At 38.8% G+C, this 24,917-nt stretch overlaps 1 protein-coding gene across 3 annotated transcripts; it reads left to right on the top strand.

Moving 5' to 3' along the window:
- Positions 1-44: 44 nt before the first annotated feature.
- LOC108703157 (transmembrane protein 180) lies at positions 45-24,854 on the top strand. Of its 3 annotated transcripts, none has more exons than XM_018239186.2 (7): positions 45-182; positions 2,605-2,762; positions 5,669-6,394; positions 9,339-9,493; positions 13,793-13,876; positions 21,139-21,282; positions 23,846-24,854. In XM_018239186.2, the coding sequence occupies exons 1-7, from the start codon at positions 164-166 to the stop codon at positions 23,973-23,975; spliced, it is 1,416 nt and encodes a 471-aa protein (XP_018094675.1). In that variant the 5' UTR covers positions 45-163; the 3' UTR covers positions 23,976-24,854. The 3 variants fall into 3 exon arrangements, with proteins under 3 accessions (XP_018094675.1, XP_018094677.1, XP_018094676.1); XM_018239188.2 differs by lacking the exon at positions 45-182 and adding an exon at positions 193-330; XM_018239187.2 differs by lacking the exon at positions 45-182 and adding an exon at positions 197-354.
- Positions 24,855-24,917: the final 63 nt, after the last annotated feature.

Raw genomic sequence — 24,917 nt, 5'->3', positions numbered from 1 at the left:
CATCCGAAGTTTTCCGGAACCAGCCGAAGTCCTAAACGCTTGCTCCGCAACGTGGCAATTCGAATCTCTGACACTCAAAGCGGGACATTCAGACACCACGGCCAATAGACACGGATACTTGTTTTCTTAACCAATCAGCAACAGGAGAAGGGTTACGACCAACATGCTATTGGTTGAAAGAGGTAAGCCACGCCTAAAAGCTTACGAGCGTCTTCCGTGTTGAGCAGCTGATTAGGCGGCATCCGGGTTGCGAGGGGCAACAAGTTGTGGAAGCTGAGGAGGTCGCGTCTGGATTGAGGAAATTCCTGTATTAGACCCCCCTGCTAGATGGTACCTGCCTGCTCCGTCATACTGGTATTCATTCTTCCTCTTCAGAGCTTATACCAAGTTTATACAGATAATAGAGAAACAGGAAGGCAATATAGATTATTAGACAGATAGATACATACTAGAATGATAGATAGAGAGAGAGATAGGTATATCTGTAATATAAGCTGATGCTACAGGACTGATTATTAAATTCTGATGCTAATTGCACTGGTTTCTGTGCTGCCATGTAGTAATTATGTGTATTAATTACTAATCAGCCTTATATTGTGACATTTCTATTCTGTGTGTACTGTATATTGTGAGTGGGTCCCTAAGCTCAGTAAGTGACAGCAGCACAGAGCATGTGCAGTGAATCAGCAGAAAAGAAGATGGGGAGCTACTGGGGCATCTTTGGAGACACAGATCTTTACTGTTAAAGGGCTGTGGTTGCCTTGGGCTGGTACAAACGCCCAAAACATAATGTACAACATTTCTAGCTACTTCTTTAGTTAGGCTTTAGTTCTCCTTTAATGCCCAGTTGTTACATAGATACAGAATGTGCATCAGGATGACCAACAGATTCCTATGGTTTTTTTCACTGTGCATTGATTTTGAGAAAAATATTTTTTAATAACAGCATGTCTGGGGGATCCTGTGAAGGAGTTGTTTCCAATCAGAAGCCTCCATCATAGGGTCCCCCCAACCAGTGATGGCATTGGGCTCAGCTCCGGAGGGCTATACAGCACCCTGCTGTAATTGTCATTATTATCATTAAAGTGTTATTAGTAACACAATTTTAGAAAGTGCCAACAAATTCTGCAGCTCTCTGTACAATAAATGTGCAGTTATGGAGAAAGCCCCACGCTTGCACCCAATACATGTAATTGGGACCCAAATGCATTCAAAGGTATTGCATCACTGTTCCAGGATTCTAAAGCTGCTCTGTCCCTCCGAGTGTGCTATTTTGGCATAAAATAGAAATAAAACTACAGAGTAGCATCCATTAAAAGTACTCTTAGCAGTACTTTTCCTTATAGAATTGTGATAGCAGAGCACCAAAGAATTACACTGTAGTGCACTGTAAGCAATTGGCTAAAAGGGTTAGAACCTTGCCTCACATTTCATTTTACCAGGGGTAGTAAATAGCTGCTGCTCGTAACTTTAAGAACTTTTTGAGAGCCAGACTTGCTCCTGACCTCAATGCAGTGAAATTATGAGATGGAGGCAAGCTATACAGATAATGCAGGAGGTTCCTAAATGGAGAGCCGTCTTTGACATGTAATTATAACCCTTGGGCCAGAAGCCGTACCACAATCCTCAAAATGATGATAAAGCAAAGGTGGCAGAGGAAAAGCAGCAGCAGATTCACTACTTCTAACCAGGCTATGTATTCCATTATTTCTTAAGGTGTGAGACACAACTGCTGTATGATGGCTATTGGCTAACATGTTTACTGGAATGCTAATTAATTTTCTTCCTCCACTTTATTATGAGATAGAAGAAGAAAGTTATTTTCTTGTTCAAGGTACCTTCACGTATGCTTTTGAGCTGCGTTGATTACTTGCTTATTGCTCGGTATATTAGAAAAGAAAGATTTCAGTCACCCATAAACATTGGGTTTATGGCACATGAGGATTTTTGTTGGGCTGCTTCCTGCTAAAGGTATTGGAAGTAACTTGCTACAGCCCACAGTATTTTGATGGCTGCCATATTCACTGGCCTGTTATTAGAATAACATAGAATTTTTATATATATATATATATATATATATATATAAAGTTTTTTTTTTTTTTTTAAATTCTGATTTATTAGAAATTTTCAATAGGGTACAGAAAGAAGAAAAGGGGGTAATACACTCAAGGAAGCCAAAAAACAGGAGAATGCATCCATTTAGTCAAACATCACATAGAATCATAATAATATCGAGGGAGCGACCTGACATCCCTGAGTATAATAAGAGCCGCTGACGACAACATGAGACAATTGTCGTAGAGGGGAGAGGAGAAGGTTAAGAAAAGGAAGAAGAATGAGAAAAGAAAAAGGGAAAAGATAGAAAGAAATCTTCTAGCAAATATGAATATCTCTCGCACAGGGCGTAGCATAAATAGATAGGAGTCTCCGAGTCTAGGAGTTAAATACCAGCATGTTATTATTCACATAAACTGTCATATCTACATAATGTAAGCAATAACAATAATGCACCTACCCTGTTATAATGAGATGTAAATAGGGATCCACCAGTATATATATAAAGTTTAGTGACAAGTAAGGCATCTTCTCCTTACATTTTTGTAGAGAATATGGCCTTGTCCTTTGGAATCAATAGGTCTGCGGTGGCTTATTCTATGACCACACTTGGTGCGGGGATGATGAACGCTGTCTTTTACTTCTACTACGTGAAGCTGTTTCTTAACCGGTACAAGATATCTGAAGCTGCGTTTCATCAAGCACAGGTATAGTCATTCTTATTAAAGCATTATTTAACCATAATAAGGCATTTTCAATTACAATTTGATGAAGTGTCCTTTTATGTAAAACTCATAATGAAACATGCATGCATATTTTTATTTGTAGACTTAACAAAGTACTTATCAAAATTTAAAATCAGAAGAAGGATGTTTACAGTGTGTACGGTCTTTCTATGGCCTAAATTAAGTCAGTGAATTAGTTCTGTGACCAAAAAACAAATGTTAAAACCAACTATATATCTAAATCTAGTTACTATTTTCGTGGCTTAAAGGAGAATTCAACCCGTGATGAAAAAAAAACCTCCCTCCTCCGCCCAGCCTACCTGCCCCCTAGGGCTAATGCCCCTAATTTTTTGCTCACCCCTCTGTGCAGATTCTGGCCTCGGAGTTCACGGCAGCCATCTTATTCTTCTCTGGTAATCTTCGTGTATTGATGGCATTTTCGGTGCATGCTCAGTTGGAGTAAATTTCCGGTCTCGAACAACTGCGCATGTGCTGAAAGTCACAAAAGGCATGCGCCGTGATTACTTCAACTGCGCATGCTCTGAAAATTCCAAATAAGATTGAAGAAAGAAGATGGCTGCTGTGAACTCCGAACCCAGAATCTGCATGGAGGGGTGAGTAAAAAATTAGGGGCATTTGCCTGGGAGGGGGGGAGGAGGGAGGGGGAGATTTTTTTTATTATTACGGGTTGAATTCTCCTTTAACTGCATGGTGCATTTTTATTTATTCCTAGTAAATTACCATTAAGATCATTTCCTTCCCTCAACAACAGATACAGACACACAGATATAATGTTCAGATCATTGCTAACCTGTATGGTGCATGTATAATCATTTTATGTTTTAATAAACAAATTGTGTAGTTATTTAGGAGGTTATTTATTAAAGTCCGTTTTTTTTCTGGTTAGACTTTTAAAAGGGAAAACCACAATTTTTTTTGTAGAAAAAAAACTAGAATTTTTCCATATATAGGAAACTCCAATGGTGTTAAAAGTCCGAATAAAAAAGTACTCCAACTCAGACCTGCTGAGTTCATGTAGAAGTTAATGGCAGATGTCCTGTTGATATCCTGATCTGCTCTGGGTTTTGTTCAGTAATCCAAATATTTTGTGGTTTTCGGGCGTCAAATCAAAAAAGTCGCAGTTTTTAGCGGGGAAAAAAAATTGTACGATTCATATTTTTTCACAATTTTATCGATTTTTTTTTTTTCCTGCACAACAAATTTTCTGAAAAATGTATTGATAAATAGGAGGGGAAAAGTCAGGGCGGATTTGGTCAGAGAAGTTTTCAGAAAATAGTGAGAACTATTCGGATTTTGATAAATAACTCCCTTAGTGTCTTGTATAAGATGAGGTGGATTGTTTATGTATAGTTTCTCCTGTTTAATTTGCAGTCAACTTTATTCAGAAACACTGTCACATGGCTTCTTTTAAACATTTCTTTTATTTGACAGTTGTAACCTGACTTATTTTTCCTCACTCTGTAAACTCAGTATACAGTGAACAGAAAATCCAATAGAATAGTTTGATGGAAAATGTTACAATAGTTTGAAGTAAAAAAAAAAAAAAAAAAAAAGGGTTCCTGATGGTCCACTGGGCAGCAGCTGCTTTCCACTATGCTATTTGTTCTCATAATAGTGGAACCATTCAGAATATTTTTCTCTGGGTGAGATATGGAGAGGCCCATTTATCAAAGGTAGAATTTGAATTCATATGAGTTTTTTTTAACTAATAAATTCGAATATACTTGAAATTAGATTTGGAGGTGTAAGAAAAAAATCGAATATCTAAAACTTGAACGAATATTACTTACCCGAAAACTAGAATCTAATTTGACTAAACTGGAAAAAACTCAAATGTTAGGAAGGCTAATAACATCTTCCAGTTGGTCACTGGACCTCTCCCATTGACTTCTACATGAACTTGGCAGGTTTAAGGTGTCGAATTCGAATTATTCCCAGGTTGTAGGTTTGATAAAGCTCTAAATTTGAATTGGATAATTCACAATTTGAATTTGAGAGTTTTGACCGGAAATTAAAATTTTCATTTCGACCCTTAATAACTGCCCCTAGATGTGACGGTTAAGAAAAGTGCTTTTAGTTTAGATATGCTTTCAAATTCATTTCGACATTCCACTTTGGACAGGCACTCCAGGAACCCCTCGGACGCGGTGTAAGATCAAAAAAGAACCTTTATTTCACATCAGGTTCTTTTTTGACTTTACACCGCGTCCGAGGGGTTCCTGGAGTGCGTGTCCAAAGTGGAATGTCGAAGTGAAGTGTTCTCCCCAAGCTATGAGTTTGGGGCGCAGCATTCTGACCTCCAACAGAGAGTGGTGAGTGACTTTGATTTTCAAGATTGTAATAAAGTTAAAGTAAGTGACGATTCGGGGCAATTGCACCTGAACCACATCCTAAACTTGGTGAGCATTCAAATTGTCAACATATAAAAGCACAATTACAATGACTAGGACAAGACGCTGAACGCAACAATTAATTAAGTTGGCAGCACCTGCATTTACCTGGTATTTGCGTTCAAATTCAAGACTGATAATTAACAACGTGCAAAAAATTATAGTGCATATTATCCACAAACCAATTTGGGCTCAAACTAAGTAAAGTTGTTCTTCTCTCTTCATATAATAGCCAGTGAGGTTGTTCAGCAAGCTGGATCAGATTCCTTTCAAACATGTTTGGGCAGTTCTGGTTTATTTAACTTTGTACATGAGTAGATCCACCTTCACTAGTGATTTCTTAATTCTTTATATATATATATATATATATATATATATATATATATATATATATATATATATATATATACACCATTGTATAATGACAGCTGCTGACAAAAGCATAGTTATTTACATCTTCATCTTGCTATTTCCTAGGTTGTATTCATGATTTGGAATGCTATTAATGACCCGCTGTTTGGTTATGTACAAGATAATTCCAAAGTCCAGTGCTGCAATCGACGTCGTCATTCCATACTGTATGGAGCCCCGTTGTATGGCTTAGCCTTCCTGCTGCCTTGGTTCCCGTGGAAAGCTTATTCTGAAGGTGATTGGCTTAGCGGCCTTCATCTTATGGTGGCCCTGTGCGTGTTTGATGGCATGCTTACGTTTGTTCTTCTAGCCCAGTGTGCCCTTTTTGCCGAAATGTCCAGCAAACACGAAAGCCGACTCCAGCTTATAAAATATAACCAGGTGGCCTCATTGTTGGGCTCTTCGAGCATCTTGATCTGTGGGCTGGTGTCCGACAACATGGAAAATTTCACAAGCTTTCAGGTCTTTACATTGTTTCTAGCTGTTGCCTCCACTGCATGCATGTGTTACACTGGTGTGTTTGGAGTAAGCCAGTACGAGCAGATGCCGAAAACTTCTGATAGCAGTCGAACCGAGTCTGAGCTTTCATGGGCCGCAGTCTTGACCCTTACCAAGCAAATCCTCACACAAAAGAACTTTATCCTTTTTGTTTCTATGAATTTTTTTCAAGTCTTTCACAGTACTTTCTGCAGCAACTTCATGATTATTTTCGCTGACAATCTCATCCCTAAAGATGCGCTGCCATCTTATGTAAGGAGCATCATGTATGGAGCCGGCTTCATTTGCCCTCAGGTAAGTGTGTTGCACAGATTCCTTTTGTGAGCCTTACAATAACTGTTCATCATTGGTTAAGCTCATAAGAAATATTTGACATAGCTTTTTGGTTCATTTTGGGTTACTAGTGTTGATACAGACACTCACTGATGATGAATAAGTTCTGAATAAAGGGGCAACTCAATCCCTCCAATTTTGTCCCTTATAAAGGCAACCTTAGACACCTGAGGAAGAAGTTAAAGAACCAGTAACAAAAAAAAAAAATAGTTTGTACAAAAAAACACCAAGACACATTTAACTTTACCGATACTCCGCTTGCGCTCCTCTTCAGAAAAGGCAACAGGGCAACGATCCATCGTGCGGTGCTCGAAAGCGGAGTATCTGTAAGTTACTTCTTAATAAAGACTTGGTGTTTTTTTTTCGTTATGTACAAACAAATTATTTTAAAAATATTTTTATTTTACTGGTCCTTTAACCGTTATTTACAGAGGTCAATAAGCAATTTTTACAAATTCCCATGGGGCTTGACATTATAAAGAATAGCAAACCCCTCCCGAAATGCTTTTTGCAAATAGCACCATCTGCTAGTTGCAGAGTACACAGGAAATTTCTTTAATTCTGTATAAGTAAATGTTTTAATTTTTTGTGAACTAATTCATAAATAAGTTACCTATAAAAAGTTGAGACACATAGGGCCCCCCTGTCATATATTACATTCTGTTTTGTGTCAGCTTCCAACAAAGCTTTGTCTTTAAATGATAACAAATCGGTTATTGTGAGTCTTGTTCTGTAATAATGTTCTGATTGGTAAAATTACCAATATTTTTATATGAATCTGATCTATAGAATAAGAACAGTGAGATAACCTTCTCAAATAATAACTCAGGGCCCATTGCAATTCTGAAGTGGCACGGGAAAATTCACTAAAGGCCGAATTTTCACCATGGAAGGCTTCGCCACACTTCACACCATTTAGTAAGATGTTAATTCTCAGCCCATATGCTAATTTGTCAAAATGCGAGGTTACGTCTGGGCAGCTGAACTTAACCGGGAAAATTCGTCAGCGTGAGCATTTCATAACGAACTTTCGCTAACGTTCATTTCTGGGTACATATAGGTCATATATATATATGTGTGTCTTTATTAGAGATGTTGATGAAATTACTTGAAGTGGCCACTTATTATTTAAAATGTCCAAGGAAGAAAATTAAAGACAAAAGAGATCCTCTAATGTCCTAGACATGAGCCCACCCTAAAACAAATGTGGTATGCCCCTCAAATGGTTAAAAAAATATGAAAACAAAAATATTTAACAGTTACAATTTTTAAATGCAATCCCACTTCAAAATATGAAAAAAACAACCAGCGGTTTTTTTTATAACTTTCTGGCATACAGGATATGATGTCACTGACAAGATTGAGGAAGGTGTAGCTTCATCTTATCAGTTTGCCATGTATAACCTGGAGAAGGAAACTCTAAAGAAAGGGGTAACGCACTTTAGTGAATTTGCAGTAATGATCATTCGCCTGAGCGAAAATTCAGCTGACAAAAGGGCGCAAAACTTCCTTAGCAATGTACTCTCTCGCTAGCGAATTGTCCTCTACTCCTATTAGTAAATTGGCGATGTCCCTACGGATTGTATTTCTGGCAAATTTTCGCTAGTGACGCCCACTTCGTCCTTTAGTAAATCTTGCCCTTAGTATTTAAAGACTCAGTAAAAAAAATCAAGATTATTCTTTAACCTGCTGTTTCAAACACACACCAGCCACAGTGTTTCTACTTTTATATATGTGACTTAATATTTAAACGAAAACTATACCCCCTGAACAATGTCGGTCTCTATCAAAAGATATTGCATAAAACAGCTCATATGTAAAACCCCTGCTTCATGTAAATAACACATTTTCATAATAATATACTTGTTTAGTAGTATGTGTCATTGGGTAATCATAAATAGAAAATTGCCATTTTAAAAAATAAGGGCCGCCCCTGGGATCGTGAGATTCACTGTGCAGACAAACATACCAAACAAACTATACTTGTTAGATCACATGAGCCAATTAACAGACAGAGTTGTGTCTTTTGCTTCCACACTTCTTCCTGTTACAGTTAGAGCTGCAGTATTTCTGGTCAGGTGATCTCTGAGGCAGCACACAGACCATCACTAAATGGTGGCTCAAGGCAAGAGATGTAAAAGGGCAATATTTACTTAAATATATATTCCAGTTTGGCAAGATTCTTTAATATGCCACTTAATTTGATATAAACTATCTGTCGCTTAAGTATTCATTTTGAGGGTATAGTTTTCCTTTAAAACCCTTAGAAAATATTGTTTTATAATTGCCCGACATCCATAAATAGCAACTAGTAAGATGGGTTGGGGGCTGATAGGAGTCAGAAAGCTTTCCACTGCCCAAGTGACACAAGTGATTAAATAGAAACCAAACTTTTTTAGCAATTTTTTTTACATAACAGCAGACTGGAACTGGGGAAACACTGGCTTACATTAAAGTACTAAAGCAGATGAAACAAACAGGCCAGCCTTTGACCAACATGTAGTGATCAGATAGGTCATATATTTACTCAACTGCAGGCTGATCCAGAGATTTGGTGTAAATTTGGATGGTTGAAGAGCACTGATCTAACCGATCACCCCACTGGACTAACATTTGATTGTTTTTGCTTTATTATATATTATAAGGCCAGTCAACATAGAGCAGTTGTGCCACAATTTCAGAAGTCAAATTGCTCAGACCAACGACCCGGCAGTTTCACTGAAAATGACCAAACTAAAAAAGCCAAAGTGCTCCACAGCTGGAAGCCTAAAAACTTAAAATTGGATTACAAGTGTGGGATTGGGCCTTTCAGAATAAATCCCTGTATATTACGCAATACCTTTTTGTATGGGCACTTCTTTAAATCGTTCAAGACATTTATATGATCTTTTTTGTTTTTTTTTAGCTGCTTGTGCTAGCCAATCACTATTTGCTGTCCAAGATCGGCTACTACAAAGTGATCCTGTATATTTTCTACATAGAAGGAATTATGTCAGTTTTGATGTATTTAATAGGACCTCAGCACTACTATATATTGGCTGTGTTTCTGACAGCTAACATGTAAGTAGATTTTAACTTGTTAAAGGTTTTATTGCTTCTGTCTGATTTTGTTGCTAGTTTAAACTAGTTTAAACATTTCTCTATGAACAGTAGGGGTTAAGAAGGGACCTGAAGCTAAAGAAGTCTATAGCAGCTTCACTCATCTTATTAATTTAACATTATATATTAGTGATACTTTAGCTACATTTCTAATGTAAACAAATTGGATATCCCTGTTAACTGTTTATAGTAGTGCTAATAGGCCGTGTAACGTACTCGTCAATCAGGAACCTTGAAAGCAGCGGGTACACTCACTCACCAGGGAATCTCCTTTTTGGGCCCTGAGCCCTTTCTGCTGCGGAACCAACAAGGAATTGGTGTGTTTGGTGGTAACAAGTCCGTAACGAGGTACCGGCAAGGATTAGGCAAAAACGTACTCACAAACGGGCAAAAGGGTCAAGGCAGGAGGCAGGAATTGAAGTAAAAAAGCAGGCAGGAGTCAAAAAAACAGAATTTCCAATAGAGCTTCAGCATGGTCTATAAACAGAAGGCAGTTTGGGCACTGTTACAATGGAGACAGGCCCTTTTAAACCGGAATTGGCGCCAAAAATTCAAATCTGGCGCCGAAAAATGATGTCATGACACTCAGTGTCAAAATGTGAGCATCATGACGCTCAGTGTCAAGTGATGGCAAAGCGACAGCAGCATCTCTTGTGCCTGGGCAGTGCGCGCGAGATCACCGGGCGCGTGCGCCGGCGCAACAGCAGACTGGGAGAGATGCACCGGGAGGTACGAGACTGGAGAAATCTCCCGGCGCATCTTACAGGCTGCTACTGTTGACAGTTTGGAATGTAAGATTGCCAGCCCTACATGACCCTGTATAATCTCCCTAAATATGTATAAATAAATTAGGGATGCACCAAATCCGCTATTTTGGATTCGACCTAAACCCCGAATCCTTTTTGAAAGATTCGGACGAATACCGAACCGAATCTGAACCCTAATTTGCATACAAGGGAAGGAAAAAATAATTTTACTTCCTTGTTTTGTGGCGAAAAGCCACGCGATTTCCCTCCCCACCCTTAATTTGCATATGCAAATTAGGATTCGGTTTGGCCGGGCAGAAGGATTCGCTGAGTCCTGCTGAAAAAGGCCGAATCCCGAACCGAATCCTGGATTCCTAAAATAAATAAATATATATATATATATATATATATATATATATATATATATATATATATATATATGGGTACTTACTGAACTTATTTTGTGCTTCATCTCTCTCTGAGAGCATGTTAGTGACAAATTGCGACAACTGTGTGTTATTCCATCACTGCAACTTTCTTTAGTGTTTTGCAGCAGATACAGTAATACTGGGACTCTTGGAACACTGCATTGTAGGAAAATAAAATAATATGATGAATAACGCAACCTGTGTTTGCACTTTGCTTTTTTGCTGGGGAATGAGGCCCTAGATGCAGGGCACACTTAACAATGACGACATGTTGTTCTATCAAATCAGCACAAAGGGCAAAACCTGTAGCAATCCCCCTGACAGGGGCAAACATTTGGAACCTGCTGCCTCTTCCAAAGCTGCAACCAGAGGCATCGGCCCTCAATTTCTGTTTTAAATGTTGCCTATATGTCTTACTTATAACTAAGGGTTCAGATTCGGGGAGATTAGTCTTCGAGGTGGCTAATCTCCCCGAACTGCCTTCCTACCGGCTAGAATGTAAATCGCCGGCAGGAGGGCACTCGAAGCACTTTGTTTTCCGAAGTCGCCCCATGGGGAAACTTCGGGCGACTTCAGAAAACTAAACGCTCTCCCTGAACTGCGATTTACATTCTAGCCGACGGGAGGCAGTTCAGGGAGATTAGTCGCCCCGAAGAAGAGGGGATTTGTCATCGGGCAACTAAACTCCCCAAATCTGAGCGTGTGCCCTGACCCTTATACATATTTTTTAGTTGCTATTTGGAAACAGGTGTGACCAGTGAGTTGTATAATGATAGATTGGGATAGACTGCTAATGGCCCTGATTTAGAGGATTTTCTAAAAAATTTTACACTGTGACAACATGTGAGGTGGATCTACTCAAGTTCAGAAAGGTGTGGCTGCAACTCTGGAGCCTGTATTTAGACGTTACTTGAAACCCAAACCATGTTGCTGAACTTGTCACCAGAAATAGATGTAAGCATGCTTTTATTTATATAAAGGACATTAAACAGTTAGGGTATTGCATATAGAAGCATTAGGGGAAGAGTTCCCTGTCCTTCTGGGTTTTATTTATACAGCGATTCAAATGCGGAGTTACATTCAGGATTAGAATCACGTGCTTTACAGTGAAGAAAAAAAGATTTCCTGATGTATTAGAACAAGGAGGATCCAGGGGGTGATTGTAGTTCCTGCAGTGTAAAATACTATTTTAACAATCCAATAGATTTATCTTGTATTATTTTTTATTTTTTCAATTACTTTCCATTATTTATTTTTTACTGTTTTTCTAAAGTCTAAATTCAAAGTTTGTCTCTGGTGTTTCAGTCTGGCAGCTGTAAGGAGCGCGGTCCAGCACGTCCTCTCCCGCCGGCGTCCCATCCAAGATGGCGACGCCCAGGGCAGGCCACGTGGGAGGACGGCGAGGGCGCCGCATCCGGACTCTGTGAACTTGTGCCAGCGTCAAAACGTGCAACGTCATCGCGCAACGTCAGCGCGTGACGCATGACGTCACGACGCACGTTTTGGCGCCAAATATCGGTTTAAAAAGACTGTTGAGACTCTAATTCATTGCCCGTGTATAGGTTCTACTTAATTGTGTTCCTGGGTGCGTCTATTGTGTTTTTGATTCCTGTTATCGACCCTGCCTGTTCCTGTTTTCGACTTCTTGCTGCCTGAACTGATCTTCTGCCCGTCTGACTATTCTAACTCTCGACTCCATCTTGTACCGCGAACCGTGTTTAGCATTCTACAAGCTTCCTCCTTGGTCCGCACTACAAACTACGCCTTCGGGCCCTGACAGCAGCTCAGTAATTCAGGTGCAGATTCTGAACTGTTACAATTTGCTACATTTAGGGGCATTTTTATCAAGGATTGAAATTGAAAAACTTTGAAATTCAAAAAGACCAACCGAAATTAAGATGTTTTTTTTTTTTGGCCGATTAGGTGCGTTTTTGATCAAATAGGTCCGTATTCGGCTGAATTCGAATCGTAAGAATTTAATTAATAGAGCATTCGATCGTATTCGATTCGCAGTTTTTCCCCCAAAAAACTTTGATTTTTCAGAGTCCACCATTTGACTCCAAATAGGTTCTAGGAGGTCCCCCATAGGCTAAAACAGCAATTCGGCAGGTTTTAGATGGTGAATGGTGGAAGTCGAATTTTTAAAGAGACCGTACATGATAAATTTCGATATTCGACTTTTCAAAATTTTTTCAAATTCAAATTGAATTCGGACTATTCCCTAGTCAAGGTACACAAAAATAGCTCGAAAATTCACCTTGACCTTTGATAAATCTGCCCCTTAGTTGATATATTGCTCAATTATATTATTGATATAATCTGGAGTATTAGCAACTATTGTATCAATTCTAACAGCTGCCTGTAATGAAACTCATGGATTCTGCTTAGCAGGGACAAACATAACAAATGTATCAACTAAATGTTTCAATTTAGAACAGTTTACAGGGTCGCGACCCCCCCCCTCCCAGAGCTGCTTTAGAAGGTGAAAAATGACACTTCAATATTAGAAAAACGGAGACACAGAAAATAGAAAGTGATTGGAAAAAGTAGTTATTTCTGGTGATCTATCTGAAAACAACTAGTTGTTTGAAGATGAAACACGAGTTAACCTGCATAGGTACTTTTAATTTAAATATGAGTGTATCTACATATTTGGGTTATAATTGTCCATGCAGGGCCATATACTCTGCATCCCATTGATTAGCGATATTAGCGATTGCTGTCTCAAGTTATTGTGATCAAAATGCCCCTCTTCCCATATCCCTAACTGTTCCTTTTATAAATGAACACTATGGAAATCAATTCTTTCCTCTTTGAAGAGATAAAAGCCACTCATTCTACTCTTCTAACCCTCAGTCATATTTCTTTATGTGTGTGAGAGAGAGAGTTCACACTACCTATTTCTTTTACCCGACAACAAAGATGAATTGGAAAAAAAAAAGATGAATTGTTAAATATTCTAGGCAGACTGGCCCCTTTGGATTTGGAGTGTGTAATTCTGTAATTAGCAAGGGCTGGAGCCATAATATGTATAGTAGGTTATAATGATTAACTTTATGTGAACTGTTTTTTTTGTCCGTTTCTAGGGTTCTTGTGCATGCCGCTTTTAGTTTATTTAATCTTCCTCTTGCTGATATTGTGGATGCTGACTTGGAAAAATACAAACGCAAGTAAGTGACTGATAAAACCCTGGAATATCTATTACATACATGCTTGTAAACACTTTTCACTATACTTGTGCTTGAGATCTACAAAGCAGAGTAAAAAGTCTTATGCGCAGGTAATTCCAGATGTGCTGTTCAGGTTCTCCTGCAGAAGCACAAACAAACTGGCAAGATTCAGGATTGGAAAGACAGTGGTCGGCCATGGAAATTGAGTGCAGCAGATGAGAAATACATTGAGATTCCCTTAGAAATTGGAAGATGTCCACCACCCACATGAGTTCAAAACTAGTGATGAATGAAAATTTTAATTAGGTTTTGAAGTGAAAAAGACGCTCTTAGGGGTAGATTTACTAAAGGGCAAAGTGTCTAACGATGGCGATGATTTTTAGGAACTTCGTTGATTTACTAACGGGTGCAGGCGTAACTTCGCTAGCGAAAGAGAGTGCAAATGAGCACTAGCGTCTGTCTATCGCCAGGCGAATTTTCGCTCTGGTGAATGGACGTTACTCCGCAAATTAGGGATGCACCGAATCCAGGATTCGGTTTGGGATTTGGCAAGGATTCTGCCTTTTTCTGCAGGATTCGGATCCTTCTGCCCGGCCAAACCTAATCCAAATCCTAATTTGCATATGCAAATTAGGGGTGGGGAGGGAAATCACGTGACTTTTTGTCACAAAACAAGGAAGTAAAAAATGTTTTCCCCTTCCCACCCCTAATTTGCATATGCAAAATATCATTCAGATTCAGTTCAGTAATCGGGCAAATCTTTAGCGAAAGATTCGGGAGTTCGGCCGAATCCAAAATAGTGAATTTGGTAAATCCCTACCGCAAATTCACCACGATGTGGATTTGAACGTTACCTCTTTCGCCAGACTTGCCTTCACCAGCTCAGACCAGGCACAGTGCATTGGAGTCATAGATCTTCCTCAATCTTCTGTTACTTACATCATATTTTTAGTGGAAAAAGTTTCTAAGTCCCCAAAAACGCTTGGGTCTTTTCCTTAAAATTTTTTTTGGGTAACCAGGTTCCCCCATACATTTTCTAACATATGGAACATAAACTATATACTGGGCTCATGTTTAGGGCATTATAACAACTTTATTTTATTTTATTAAGGTTCCCTGGACTTGTGTAGTGTAATGTAATGTATTTGCTTAAACATATATGTCCATTTACCTTTATAATTTCCCGTAGTATGCAAATTAGCCTGAGCAAAGACCTCGATAGGCATAATTGAAGGCTAGTGCATCTTCGATTTGATCGCCGAAGTAACGCTAGCCAAAATTCGCCAGTGTTCGGTGCCCTGGACCCAACTTCGCATTTTAGTAAATTAGAGTTGTCTGAGCAAATTTTCGCCTGCCGAAGTGTAGCGATGGGTGCGAAGCTGTTGCTGGTGAATTTTCGCAGGTTAGTACATTTCCCCCATACACTCCAATGGGTGAAAAAACCACTGGGACTGTGGTACAGTTATTTACAGTAGGTAGACTTTTGACCAGAATGCTGTTCTTCTGAGGTGGAAACAATGTAGAATGATATGGGGTGCCGTTTGTCCCAAATACATTCTGTATACAAAACTATCCCTAATACACAGAATGAATGTCTCTCATGGTATATAAGTATTTGTGACCATACACAGATAAAAAAATATACAAAAGACTTATTTCTATTAAAGAATGAAAACAAAATCTGGTTCGTGCACAAAAGGATGTCATTTTATCACAAACTCCATTCTGTACAGTTTAACAAGCAAACTGGCGCACAAATGTATAACCTCCATGTAACGGACACACTTATGTGCAAAGTTACTTACAGAATGAATTATGTAAAAACAAAGTTGGACATAATGTATAATAGTGTAACTAACTAGTGCTTGTTAAGCTAGATTTGACTGACAAAATAGATATGTGTGACAGAAAGCAGGATTTTATAGCACAGGATTCATTCTTTCCACAAAATGACAGTTTTGTTTCACAAAACAGATAAAATAACCATTCTGTGAAGCAACACTGTCAGCCACATTCCTGAACCAATAAGAACAAAGCTTATTGCCATATACAAACAAGATGAGAAGTTGCCAGCTCTGCTCCACATGGCTAAGGCAAAGTATCTGACCTGCTATAGAGGGCGCCCTCTAATGTCCCCTGTGCTGCATAGTAATAAACCTTTGAACAAACCTTTCTTAAAAGAGCTGCTGTTAAACACTACAGGTTCATAAATGGAAGTTTTTACAAATGGCTGAGAAATATAATGCTGCACTTATAATGATTGTAGAAAAACGAAAAGTATGCAAAACATAAATATGATCATTTTAGGTGATATGGCTAATCTTATTGTAGTAACCTGCTTGTGTTGCCATTTTGGTTAAGGGCATTCCTGCTGTTTTGCCATTATCTTATGACTCACTCCTGTTCCTCTTCCTGTCTAAGATGAGAGCAATAATGGGACAGGCCACACCCACCTGCCATCTTCTATTAAATGTACCAGAAGTTACTGTGCTTGTCTGGCAGCTTTGCCTGACTCTCAGAGTCAGTTATAAGTTTTGTATATAATAGTTAGACTCCAATGTCTCCTCCTAGCTGTAATCTTGCACCAATTAGCTTGTAGTAGTCTCTTAATAATGTGCTTAGCTATAGTTCAACTACTACGTAATAGATTTAGCCAGAGACTTGGGACTGATCATGTGCACACAAATTGTGTTTAGTATGATGTGTAGGTTATATGAGCAGCCACTCCTGAGTACTGTGTGTAAACAAAAGGCTTCAGGACTTCAACTTCACCTCATTTCGTGAATTCAGGTCTTTTCACCGCTTCCGGACTTCAGCTTCGTCTTTTCGGCACCTCCGCATTCGGTAATATGCGAAATGGCCGCACGGTTCGGGCGCTCGTAAAGGGGACCCGGCTCTTTGAAAAATGTAGCACTTCTGGGCCCCCCTTCAGGCCCTGAATACTTGTGCCCCCCCTGCTGGCGGCCCTGGACATGCATGTGACATGGGCACAGTTGTGCTCTCTGCTCTAATGTTGTGCCCCCCTCGACCCACTATGATGTGAAAGGGTTAAGCACTGGGCAGGTAAGGGGATGGCATAATTAGTCTTTTGTTATAAATAAATATAAAGCATTGTATAGCTTGTTGCTTCTATATAAATAGATGATCCCCTAAAATTGCCCCTGCCTAAATGACCCCCTTTTGTTTACACACAGTACTCAGGAGTGGCTGCTCATATAACCTACACATCATACTATACAGAATGCGTGGTCATACCTCCCAACATTTTGGAAATAAAAAGAGGGACAAAAAATTTTGCGCAGCAAATTTTTTTTTACCACACCCATTTTTGTGGCCACACCCTGTAATTACCATGTTCATTTTACAAAGTTTGGCAGGTTATAAAAGTTTGAGAATATTTCTCCTTATCTAAACTGTTAAAATTACTTATTTTCTTATCTCAAAATTGTTACAAAGTATCTTAGTTGCACCTGTTAGCTGTAGTGGCCTCTCTGCCAAAAGCAGATTTTGGACACAATAAAGATCTTTACACTTTGAATTGGTGCCTGCTGAAAGTCTGCGTTCATTGAGTGCCTGCTTCTTGTTACATTTTGGTTTGTCCACCCCCTATGCAGGGCTGGATTTACATAGTGGGCCCCCTAGGCCCACTGCTGTTCGTCACCCCTGTCCCCTCCCCTTTATTCGTGCATATTTTTATCATCTGGACCGGAGAAATGGGGATTAACGCATGGGAAATGTAAAAAATGATTGTATCTCCAGCGCATCCCTAGTGTTTTTGAACTAATGTTGGTGTGGTTGGGCACCATGCCGCCCCCCTAAAATCCTGGCACCCTAGGCCCGGGCCTAGGTGGCCTTTCCACAAATCCGGGCCTGGCCCTATGCTGAGGGCTAATGGCAGTGCACCTGGGCCACTTCCCTTACGTGGTGAGTAATTTGTTTACCACATTGAAGTGCCCATACTACAGATGACTTCTTGTAAGTTAGAAATTTTGTTTCTTTTTCTGGCTGTTCAGTGCAGAGAAAAGAGGGACTTTCCAGTACAAATGAGGGACCTCAGGTTGAGCTGTCAAAAGGGGGACTGTCCCTCTGAAAAAGGGACAGTTGGGAGGTATGTGTGCACATGATCAGTCCCAAGTCTCTGGCTAAATCTATTACATAGTAGTTGAACTATAGCTAAGCACATTATTAAGAGACTACTACAAGCTAGTTGGTGCAAGATTACAGCTAGGAGGAGACATTGGAGTCTAACTATCATATACAAAACTTATAACTGTCTCTGAGAGTCAGGCAAAGCTGCCAGACAAGCACAGTAACTTCTGGTACATTTAATAGAAGATGGCAGGTGGGTGTGGCCTGTCCCATTATTGCTCTCAGCTGAGACAGGAAGAGGAACAGGAGTGAGTCATAAGATAATGGCAAAACAGCAGGAATGCCCTTAATCAAAATGGCAACACAAGCAGGTTACTACAATAAGAATAGCCATATCAACTAAAATGATCATATTTATGTTTTGCATACTTTTCTTTTTCTACAATCATTATAAGTGCAGCATTATATTTCTCAGCCATTTGTAAAAACTTCCATTTATGAACCTGTAGTGTTTAACAGCAGCTCTTTTAGGAAAGGTTTGTTCATGTTTATTACTATGCAGCACAGGGGACATTAGAGGGCGCCCTCTATAGCAGGTCAGATACTTTGCATTAGCCATGTGGAGCAGAGCTGGCAACTTCTCATCTTGTTTGTATATGGCAATAAGCTTTGTTCTTATTGGTTCAGGAATGTGACTGACAGTGTTGCTTCACAGAATGGTTATTTTATCTGTTTTGTGAAACAAAACTGTCATTTTGTGGAAAGAATGAATCCTGTGCTATAAAATCCTGCTTTCTGTCACACATATCTATTTAGTCATTCAAATCTAGCTTGACAAGCACTAGTTAGTTACACTATTATATATTATGTCCAACTTTGTTTACATAATTCATTCTGTAAGTAACTCTGCACATAAGTGTGTCCTTTACATGGAGGTTATACATTTGTGAGACAGATTGCTTGTTAAACTGTACAGAATGGAGTTTGTGATAAAATGACATCCTTTTGTGCACTAACCAGATTTTGTTTTCATTCTTTAATAGAAATAAGTCTTTTGTATATTTTTTTATCTGTGTATGGTCACAAATACTTATATAGCATGAGAGACATTCTTTCTGTGTATTAGGGATAGTTTTGTATACAGAATGTATTTGGGACAAACGGCACCCCATAGAATGACTCCTCTACGCACATAAACAGACTAGGAAAACTGAGGTGCAGAAGAATGACAGCAGGTGCCTGATGGGATAAAATTAAATAGATATCTAACAGAAGGCAGTTTGTTTGCTGAGGGATAGTGGTACATGGATGAATGTCTGCAGGCAACATTGCAGTGTGTTGGAGGTTCCTTTCAGATTTGGGGATACGTCATGGATTTGATGGTTTGATCAAAATTGATGGCTCAATGCTGAGAATCACAGGCAGATTATTATCCATATTGCAGTACCATCAGGGAGGCATCTGTTCAGTCTGTGCCATGACAGTGACTCCAAAACATTGGGAACTGATCTGAAAAGAAGGACAAGCAATCATGCAACAGAGGGTTTGGTCCCCACAGAGTCCTGATCTAAACATCACTGAGAAAACCTGAGATTGCTTGTAGAAACCTGAGTCTGTGACAAGATATCAGTGATGCTTTGAATATGCAAGTACTTCCAGAAACTGCATGCAACTGTACCGAAGAGAATTGCTGCAACTTGTTTCTACCACCACTGCACTTTACTGCAAGCTGGCAGAAGCCGGGGGGAAACAATTGCATAAGTTAAAAATGTTCCCCTTCCTGCTGAACACTGCCCCATTCTGCACCAGATTTTTTATGCAGGAAGCCATGCCGGGGCACATGCATCAGCGCCTGACGTAGAATCTGGCTACCACCATATACTGAGTGTCAGTCTGCAGCTGCGAAGGGAGAAACCGTTTTTTTTAGACATTAGTGCGGTTTAATGTTGTTACACCAAATATTGATTTCATTTATGCTACTTCTGTTTACTAAAGGTCTATTAACCTATATACACTATTCATAGCATTTTTCTCTAAAGCATTTCCACTTTACACCATTTTCTACTAGGGATGCACCGAATCCAGGATTCGGTTCGGGATTCGGCCTTTTTTAGCAGAATTCGGATTCGGACGAATCCTTCTGCCTGGCCGAACCGAATCCAAATCCACACGGAGGGAAATCGTGTGACTTTTCGTCACAAAACAAGGAAGTAAAATTATTTATTTGTTCCCACCCCTAATTTGCATATGCAAATTAGGGTTCGGATTCGGGGGTTCAGGCGAATACAAAATAGTGGATTCCGTGCATCCCTACTTTTTTTACAGCTGGCTTCACTTTTGCAAAATACTGTATTTTTTTTTTTTATGGTCTAAACCAGTGATCCCCAACCAGTAGCTAGTGAGCAACATGTTGCTCACTAACCCCTTGGATGTTGCTCCCAGTGACTTCAACGCAGGAGCTTATTTTTGAATTCCTGACTTGGAGGAAACTTTTGGTTGCATAAAAAACAGTTGTATAGTCAAATATGCTTTCTATAGGCTGCCAGTTCACATAGGGGCTACCAAATAGCCAATCACAGCCCTTCGTTGACATACTCAGGAACTATTTTCATGCTTATGTTGCTCCCCAACACTTCTTACATTTGATTGTGGCTCACGGGTGAAAAAGATTGGGGATCCCAGGTCTAAACTGTCAATTTCGACTAGGGAGTTATTCAAATTCGATTCGAGTTTTTTAAAAAAAATTCAAATTTGATTTTTCGAGATTTATCATACTCTGGCCCTTTAAGAACTCGAATTTGACTATTCGCCACCTAAAACCTGCTGAATCGCTGTTTAAGTCAATGGGAGACGTCCAGGGATCAATTTGGACTTGTTTGCAGCCTTCCTGACATTTGAGTTTTTTAAATTCGAACCGAATTTGATTCAAATTCGATTCGAGTTTTTCGGTCAATTTAATTAATCCGAGTTTGAAAAAATTTGATTATTTTTTAAATTTTTTTAAATAAATTTAGATTGTTCGAATTTATGGGAGTTTAGGGGAGTTTTTAGTTGGACAATTTCTTACTCAGGTTTGCATGAGGAAATATTCAAGTTTTTCAAGTTTTTTAATTTTTGTGTACCACTGGTTTTCTGCGTTTATGGCTAAAATGTATGTCCTGTTAACATTACAGGTCTCCACTATCCTCTATGGTGTTTGGAACAAACGCTCTCTTCACAAAGCCTGCTCAGTCCCTTGCTCCTATGTTGGTTGTTACAGTACTGAACAAATATGGATACGAATATTTAACCAGCAAGACTGCTATACCAGATCCCAGGTAAGGTGGTCCTTGGAGATGTAAATCCATATGCCACAGGTGTTTGTTTATTCCTGACCAATGGCAATACATTACATTACAAAAAAAGGATGAGCTGTGGTTGGGTCATAGGTAGACAAGAGGCAGGGTTAGGCTGGTTGTGGGTGTTGCCAGGCAGGCATAAGAGGGTCCCACATTTCATTATACGGCTACTGTGATCGCATCTTGGGGAAAAAAATTGAATCTTTGAATTTTTACAACAAGATAGTCTCCATGATTTATAAACTAATTAAGAAATCCCACCAATTTCCATTCCAGACAGTTTATTGGTTGAAAGGTCTTGGACCAGGATGCAGTGACAGATACTAAACGTACTATATATATGTTTTTTAATTTCTAAAGTGCATTAGACTTTAGAAATGATGCACACATTTTATATCGCTCCAGTAAGCCTTTCTAGGTTTGGCCAGATCTCTTTGGATGATGTGTTGGGAGTGGGGCTAAATTCTTTAAACTCTGGTAATAATTGCCTAGTTATTCTAAATTACTGGAGAGAGACTGAGATCCTATGCTGGAAAGAACTCTGGCTCTCCAGTGCATAACTGATCCCAATTTAAAACTACTGGTCCTGGTACCCGACTTGTGTAGAGCCCATGACTAAGCTCCTCCGAGTGGGTGCGAAACGCGTAGGGCGGATGGAGATTATAAACATATTTTAACTTTGTATAAATAAAAATATTTTTTAAGCAATTTTCTCTGGTCCTGTGGATCCGTTTCAGTGCCGATCGGCCCTGCTTCTACTTATACTACTTGTACCAGGCCCAGTGTTACATAGTTAAATTGGGTTGAAAAAAGACAAAGTCCATCAAGTTCAACCCCTCCAAATGAAACCCCAGCATCCATACTAGGGATGCACCGAATCCAGGACTCGGTTCGGGATTCGGCCAGGATTTGGCCTTTTTAAGCAGGATTTCAGCCGAACCGAATCCGATTTTGCATATGTAAATTAGGGGCGGGTAGGGGAATCACATGATCTTTCGTCGCAAAGGAAGAATATTTTCCACTTTTTCCTTTCCTGCCCCTAATTTGCATATGCAAATTAGGATTTGGTTCGGAATCTTTCACAAAGGATCTGGAGATTCGTCCGAATCCCAAATAGTGGATTCGGTGCATCCCTAATCCATACACACACCCCTCCCTACTTTCACATAAATTCTATATACCCATATCTATACTAACTATAGAATTTTGTATCACAATAGCCTTTGATATTATGTCTGTCCAAGAAAACTGTAAACTTTTGATTTGCTATAAATTTATGGTTTTGGCTCCACCATGTGGTAAACTATGTACATTACAGTCAAACGACATTATTTTCAATTTGAACAGCACAATAAATATTACCAGACTTCAGGAGGAACTGGGAGATAGGCAAATGCTTTAGCTGTTCTAAGAATAGATTTAGAGGAAGTGCTGCATTTCCCTGTCCTTCTCTTTGGGTTTTATATAGTGTAATGGAAGTGAGCTTGTCTCTAATAGTGAAACAAAAATGTGATATACAGTTTCATGATATTGGCATTCAGTGTATAAAGAGATTAAAAAAAATAAATAAATATATATATATATATATATATATATATATATAGATAGATAGATAGATAGATAGAGATATATATATATATATATATATATATATATATATATATATATATATATATATATATATATATATATATATATATATATATATATATAGACAAATACAAGATTCCTCTGCACTCAACCCATTATCAATATATTTAAGACAGAGACATTTTGTGCATACTGCTACTGAAAAATGCCTTACCCTTTAAACAAAACAGGGATTGTTTGTCCATATATTGCAATATATTTAAGCTGGCCAACTACGTCAAAGTCATCCCATATCTGGCCAGTCCTATGCTCAATTTTCATTTGATTCATTAAGAATTCTATGGTTTCATTATACATTTTATAAAAGGGACGAATACGTTTTATCTGCAACTTACTAGCTGCTTTCAAAGTAAAACTCCCAACTTGGCTGCCCTTTTATTAGACACCAGTGGGATCACCTGACTATAGTTGGAGGGGGTGGGAGCTACAACATGAGCTGGTCACTGCTCTTGTAGAACTATAACAAACAAGGGAAAGTTGTGCTCACCACTAGTTTTTAAAATCATTAGGCGGGGGTGCAATGAGGGTATATTGCAATATATGGACAAACAATCCCTGTTTTGTTTAAAGGGTAAGGCATTTTTCAGTAGCAGTATGCACAAAATGTCTCTGTCTTAAATATATTGATAATGGGTTGAGTGCAGAGGAATCTTGTATTTGTCTATATGTATTTTGTGGTCACACCCTCATTGCACCCCCGCCTAATGATTTTAAAAACTAGTGGTGAGCACAACTTTCCCTTGTTTGTTATATATATATATATATATATATATATATATATATATATATATATATATATATATATATATATATATATATATAGATAGATATACATATATTATTATATTAGGAAGTTATTTACCAATTTAATTAAATTATTTTTTCCCCTCAGTTTGTTTTTAGGTCTCCATGATGCAATGTTTAACTTGGCCTGCATTATTCCTTTATGTATTGCCGCAGTTCAGATCTTCCTTTGGACACCTTATTCTATCCGGAGTAGCCATGTGGTTTCTGCATATTAAAGGACTCCCTGGATATTCTCATAAAGGATTATTTAAGTAGATAAGAAGGACAGAGAACTGGTGCCTTATCACAGTGACTTATTTAACACGGGCCTGGTATGTGGCCTGTACTTTACAAATCTTAGGTATCTCTAAGAAAATCATCTGTTGGGTTTACTTTTTTAAATTTCTACACTAGAATTTATATTGAAGGTTTTACTGGATGCTCTGATCAGTTTATAAACTAGGTTCACCTTTAAGGTGCCATTTAAGGCTATAGCACGCTGTGTTTTGCACTTAATCAAATCACCCGTGAGTTTTGCAAGTTGGTCTCACGACAGGATTACCAGCCACCGGTTTAATGATTATCCCATGAAAATTTGAGTGCTGGACTACTACTGGTTCTTCCTAGTGCTCTCAAAAGGGAAACTACTAAGAACAAGCCAGCTGTAAGTCACAGGTATAGCAGTAAAAGTGCTGTGTGCCGTAGCCATTAAGACCCTTGAAGACTATTATTGCATTTTGGAGGCATAAAGAAATACATGTTTTGTAAATTACAAAACATATATTTTATGTCTCCAAAATTCAGCACTAACTGCATTTTGGAGACATAAATTATATGTTTTGTAATCTACAGTACATCCAACACAATTCTATCTGAAAAAAATATAAACACTTGAAGTGAGGTGGGTATTTGGTGGATTTTTTTAGCATAATGGTGGATTACCGGGGCAGATAAGGGGTGTGGCTGTGACTTTTTTTTATTTTTATTTGGACCCCATTTTACTTGTTGGCTGAGTTCTTGGCCCAGGTTACCAATGGGCTAATAATAACTGGGGCTCCCGGGGGAGAGGGATTGGCTTAGTAATGTGACGCCCTATGCTTCTTTATGATGCCCCTGACTGCAAGAGACAAAGGAGTATATTTATCAAAGAGTAAAAGTAGAGATTGCCACAGTGCTCT

Source organism: Xenopus laevis, chromosome 9_10S (genome assembly GCF_017654675.1).
Source record: "Xenopus laevis strain J_2021 chromosome 9_10S, Xenopus_laevis_v10.1, whole genome shotgun sequence".
NCBI lineage: Eukaryota > Metazoa > Chordata > Amphibia > Anura > Pipidae > Xenopus > Xenopus laevis.
Note: the sequence above shows the minus strand (reverse complement) of the source record. Positions and strands in the feature narration are given on the sequence as shown.

Bases quoted from the DNA above. Each gene is read 5' to 3' on its own strand.
- LOC108703157 (XM_018239186.2), top strand. The intron at 2,763-5,668 runs GTATAGTCATTC...GCTATTTCCTAG, and splicing joins CTGCGTTTCATCAAGCACAG to GTTGTATTCATGATTTGGAA. The intron at 21,283-23,845 runs GTAAGGTGGTCC...TTTTCCCCTCAG, and splicing joins ACTGCTATACCAGATCCCAG to TTTGTTTTTAGGTCTCCATG.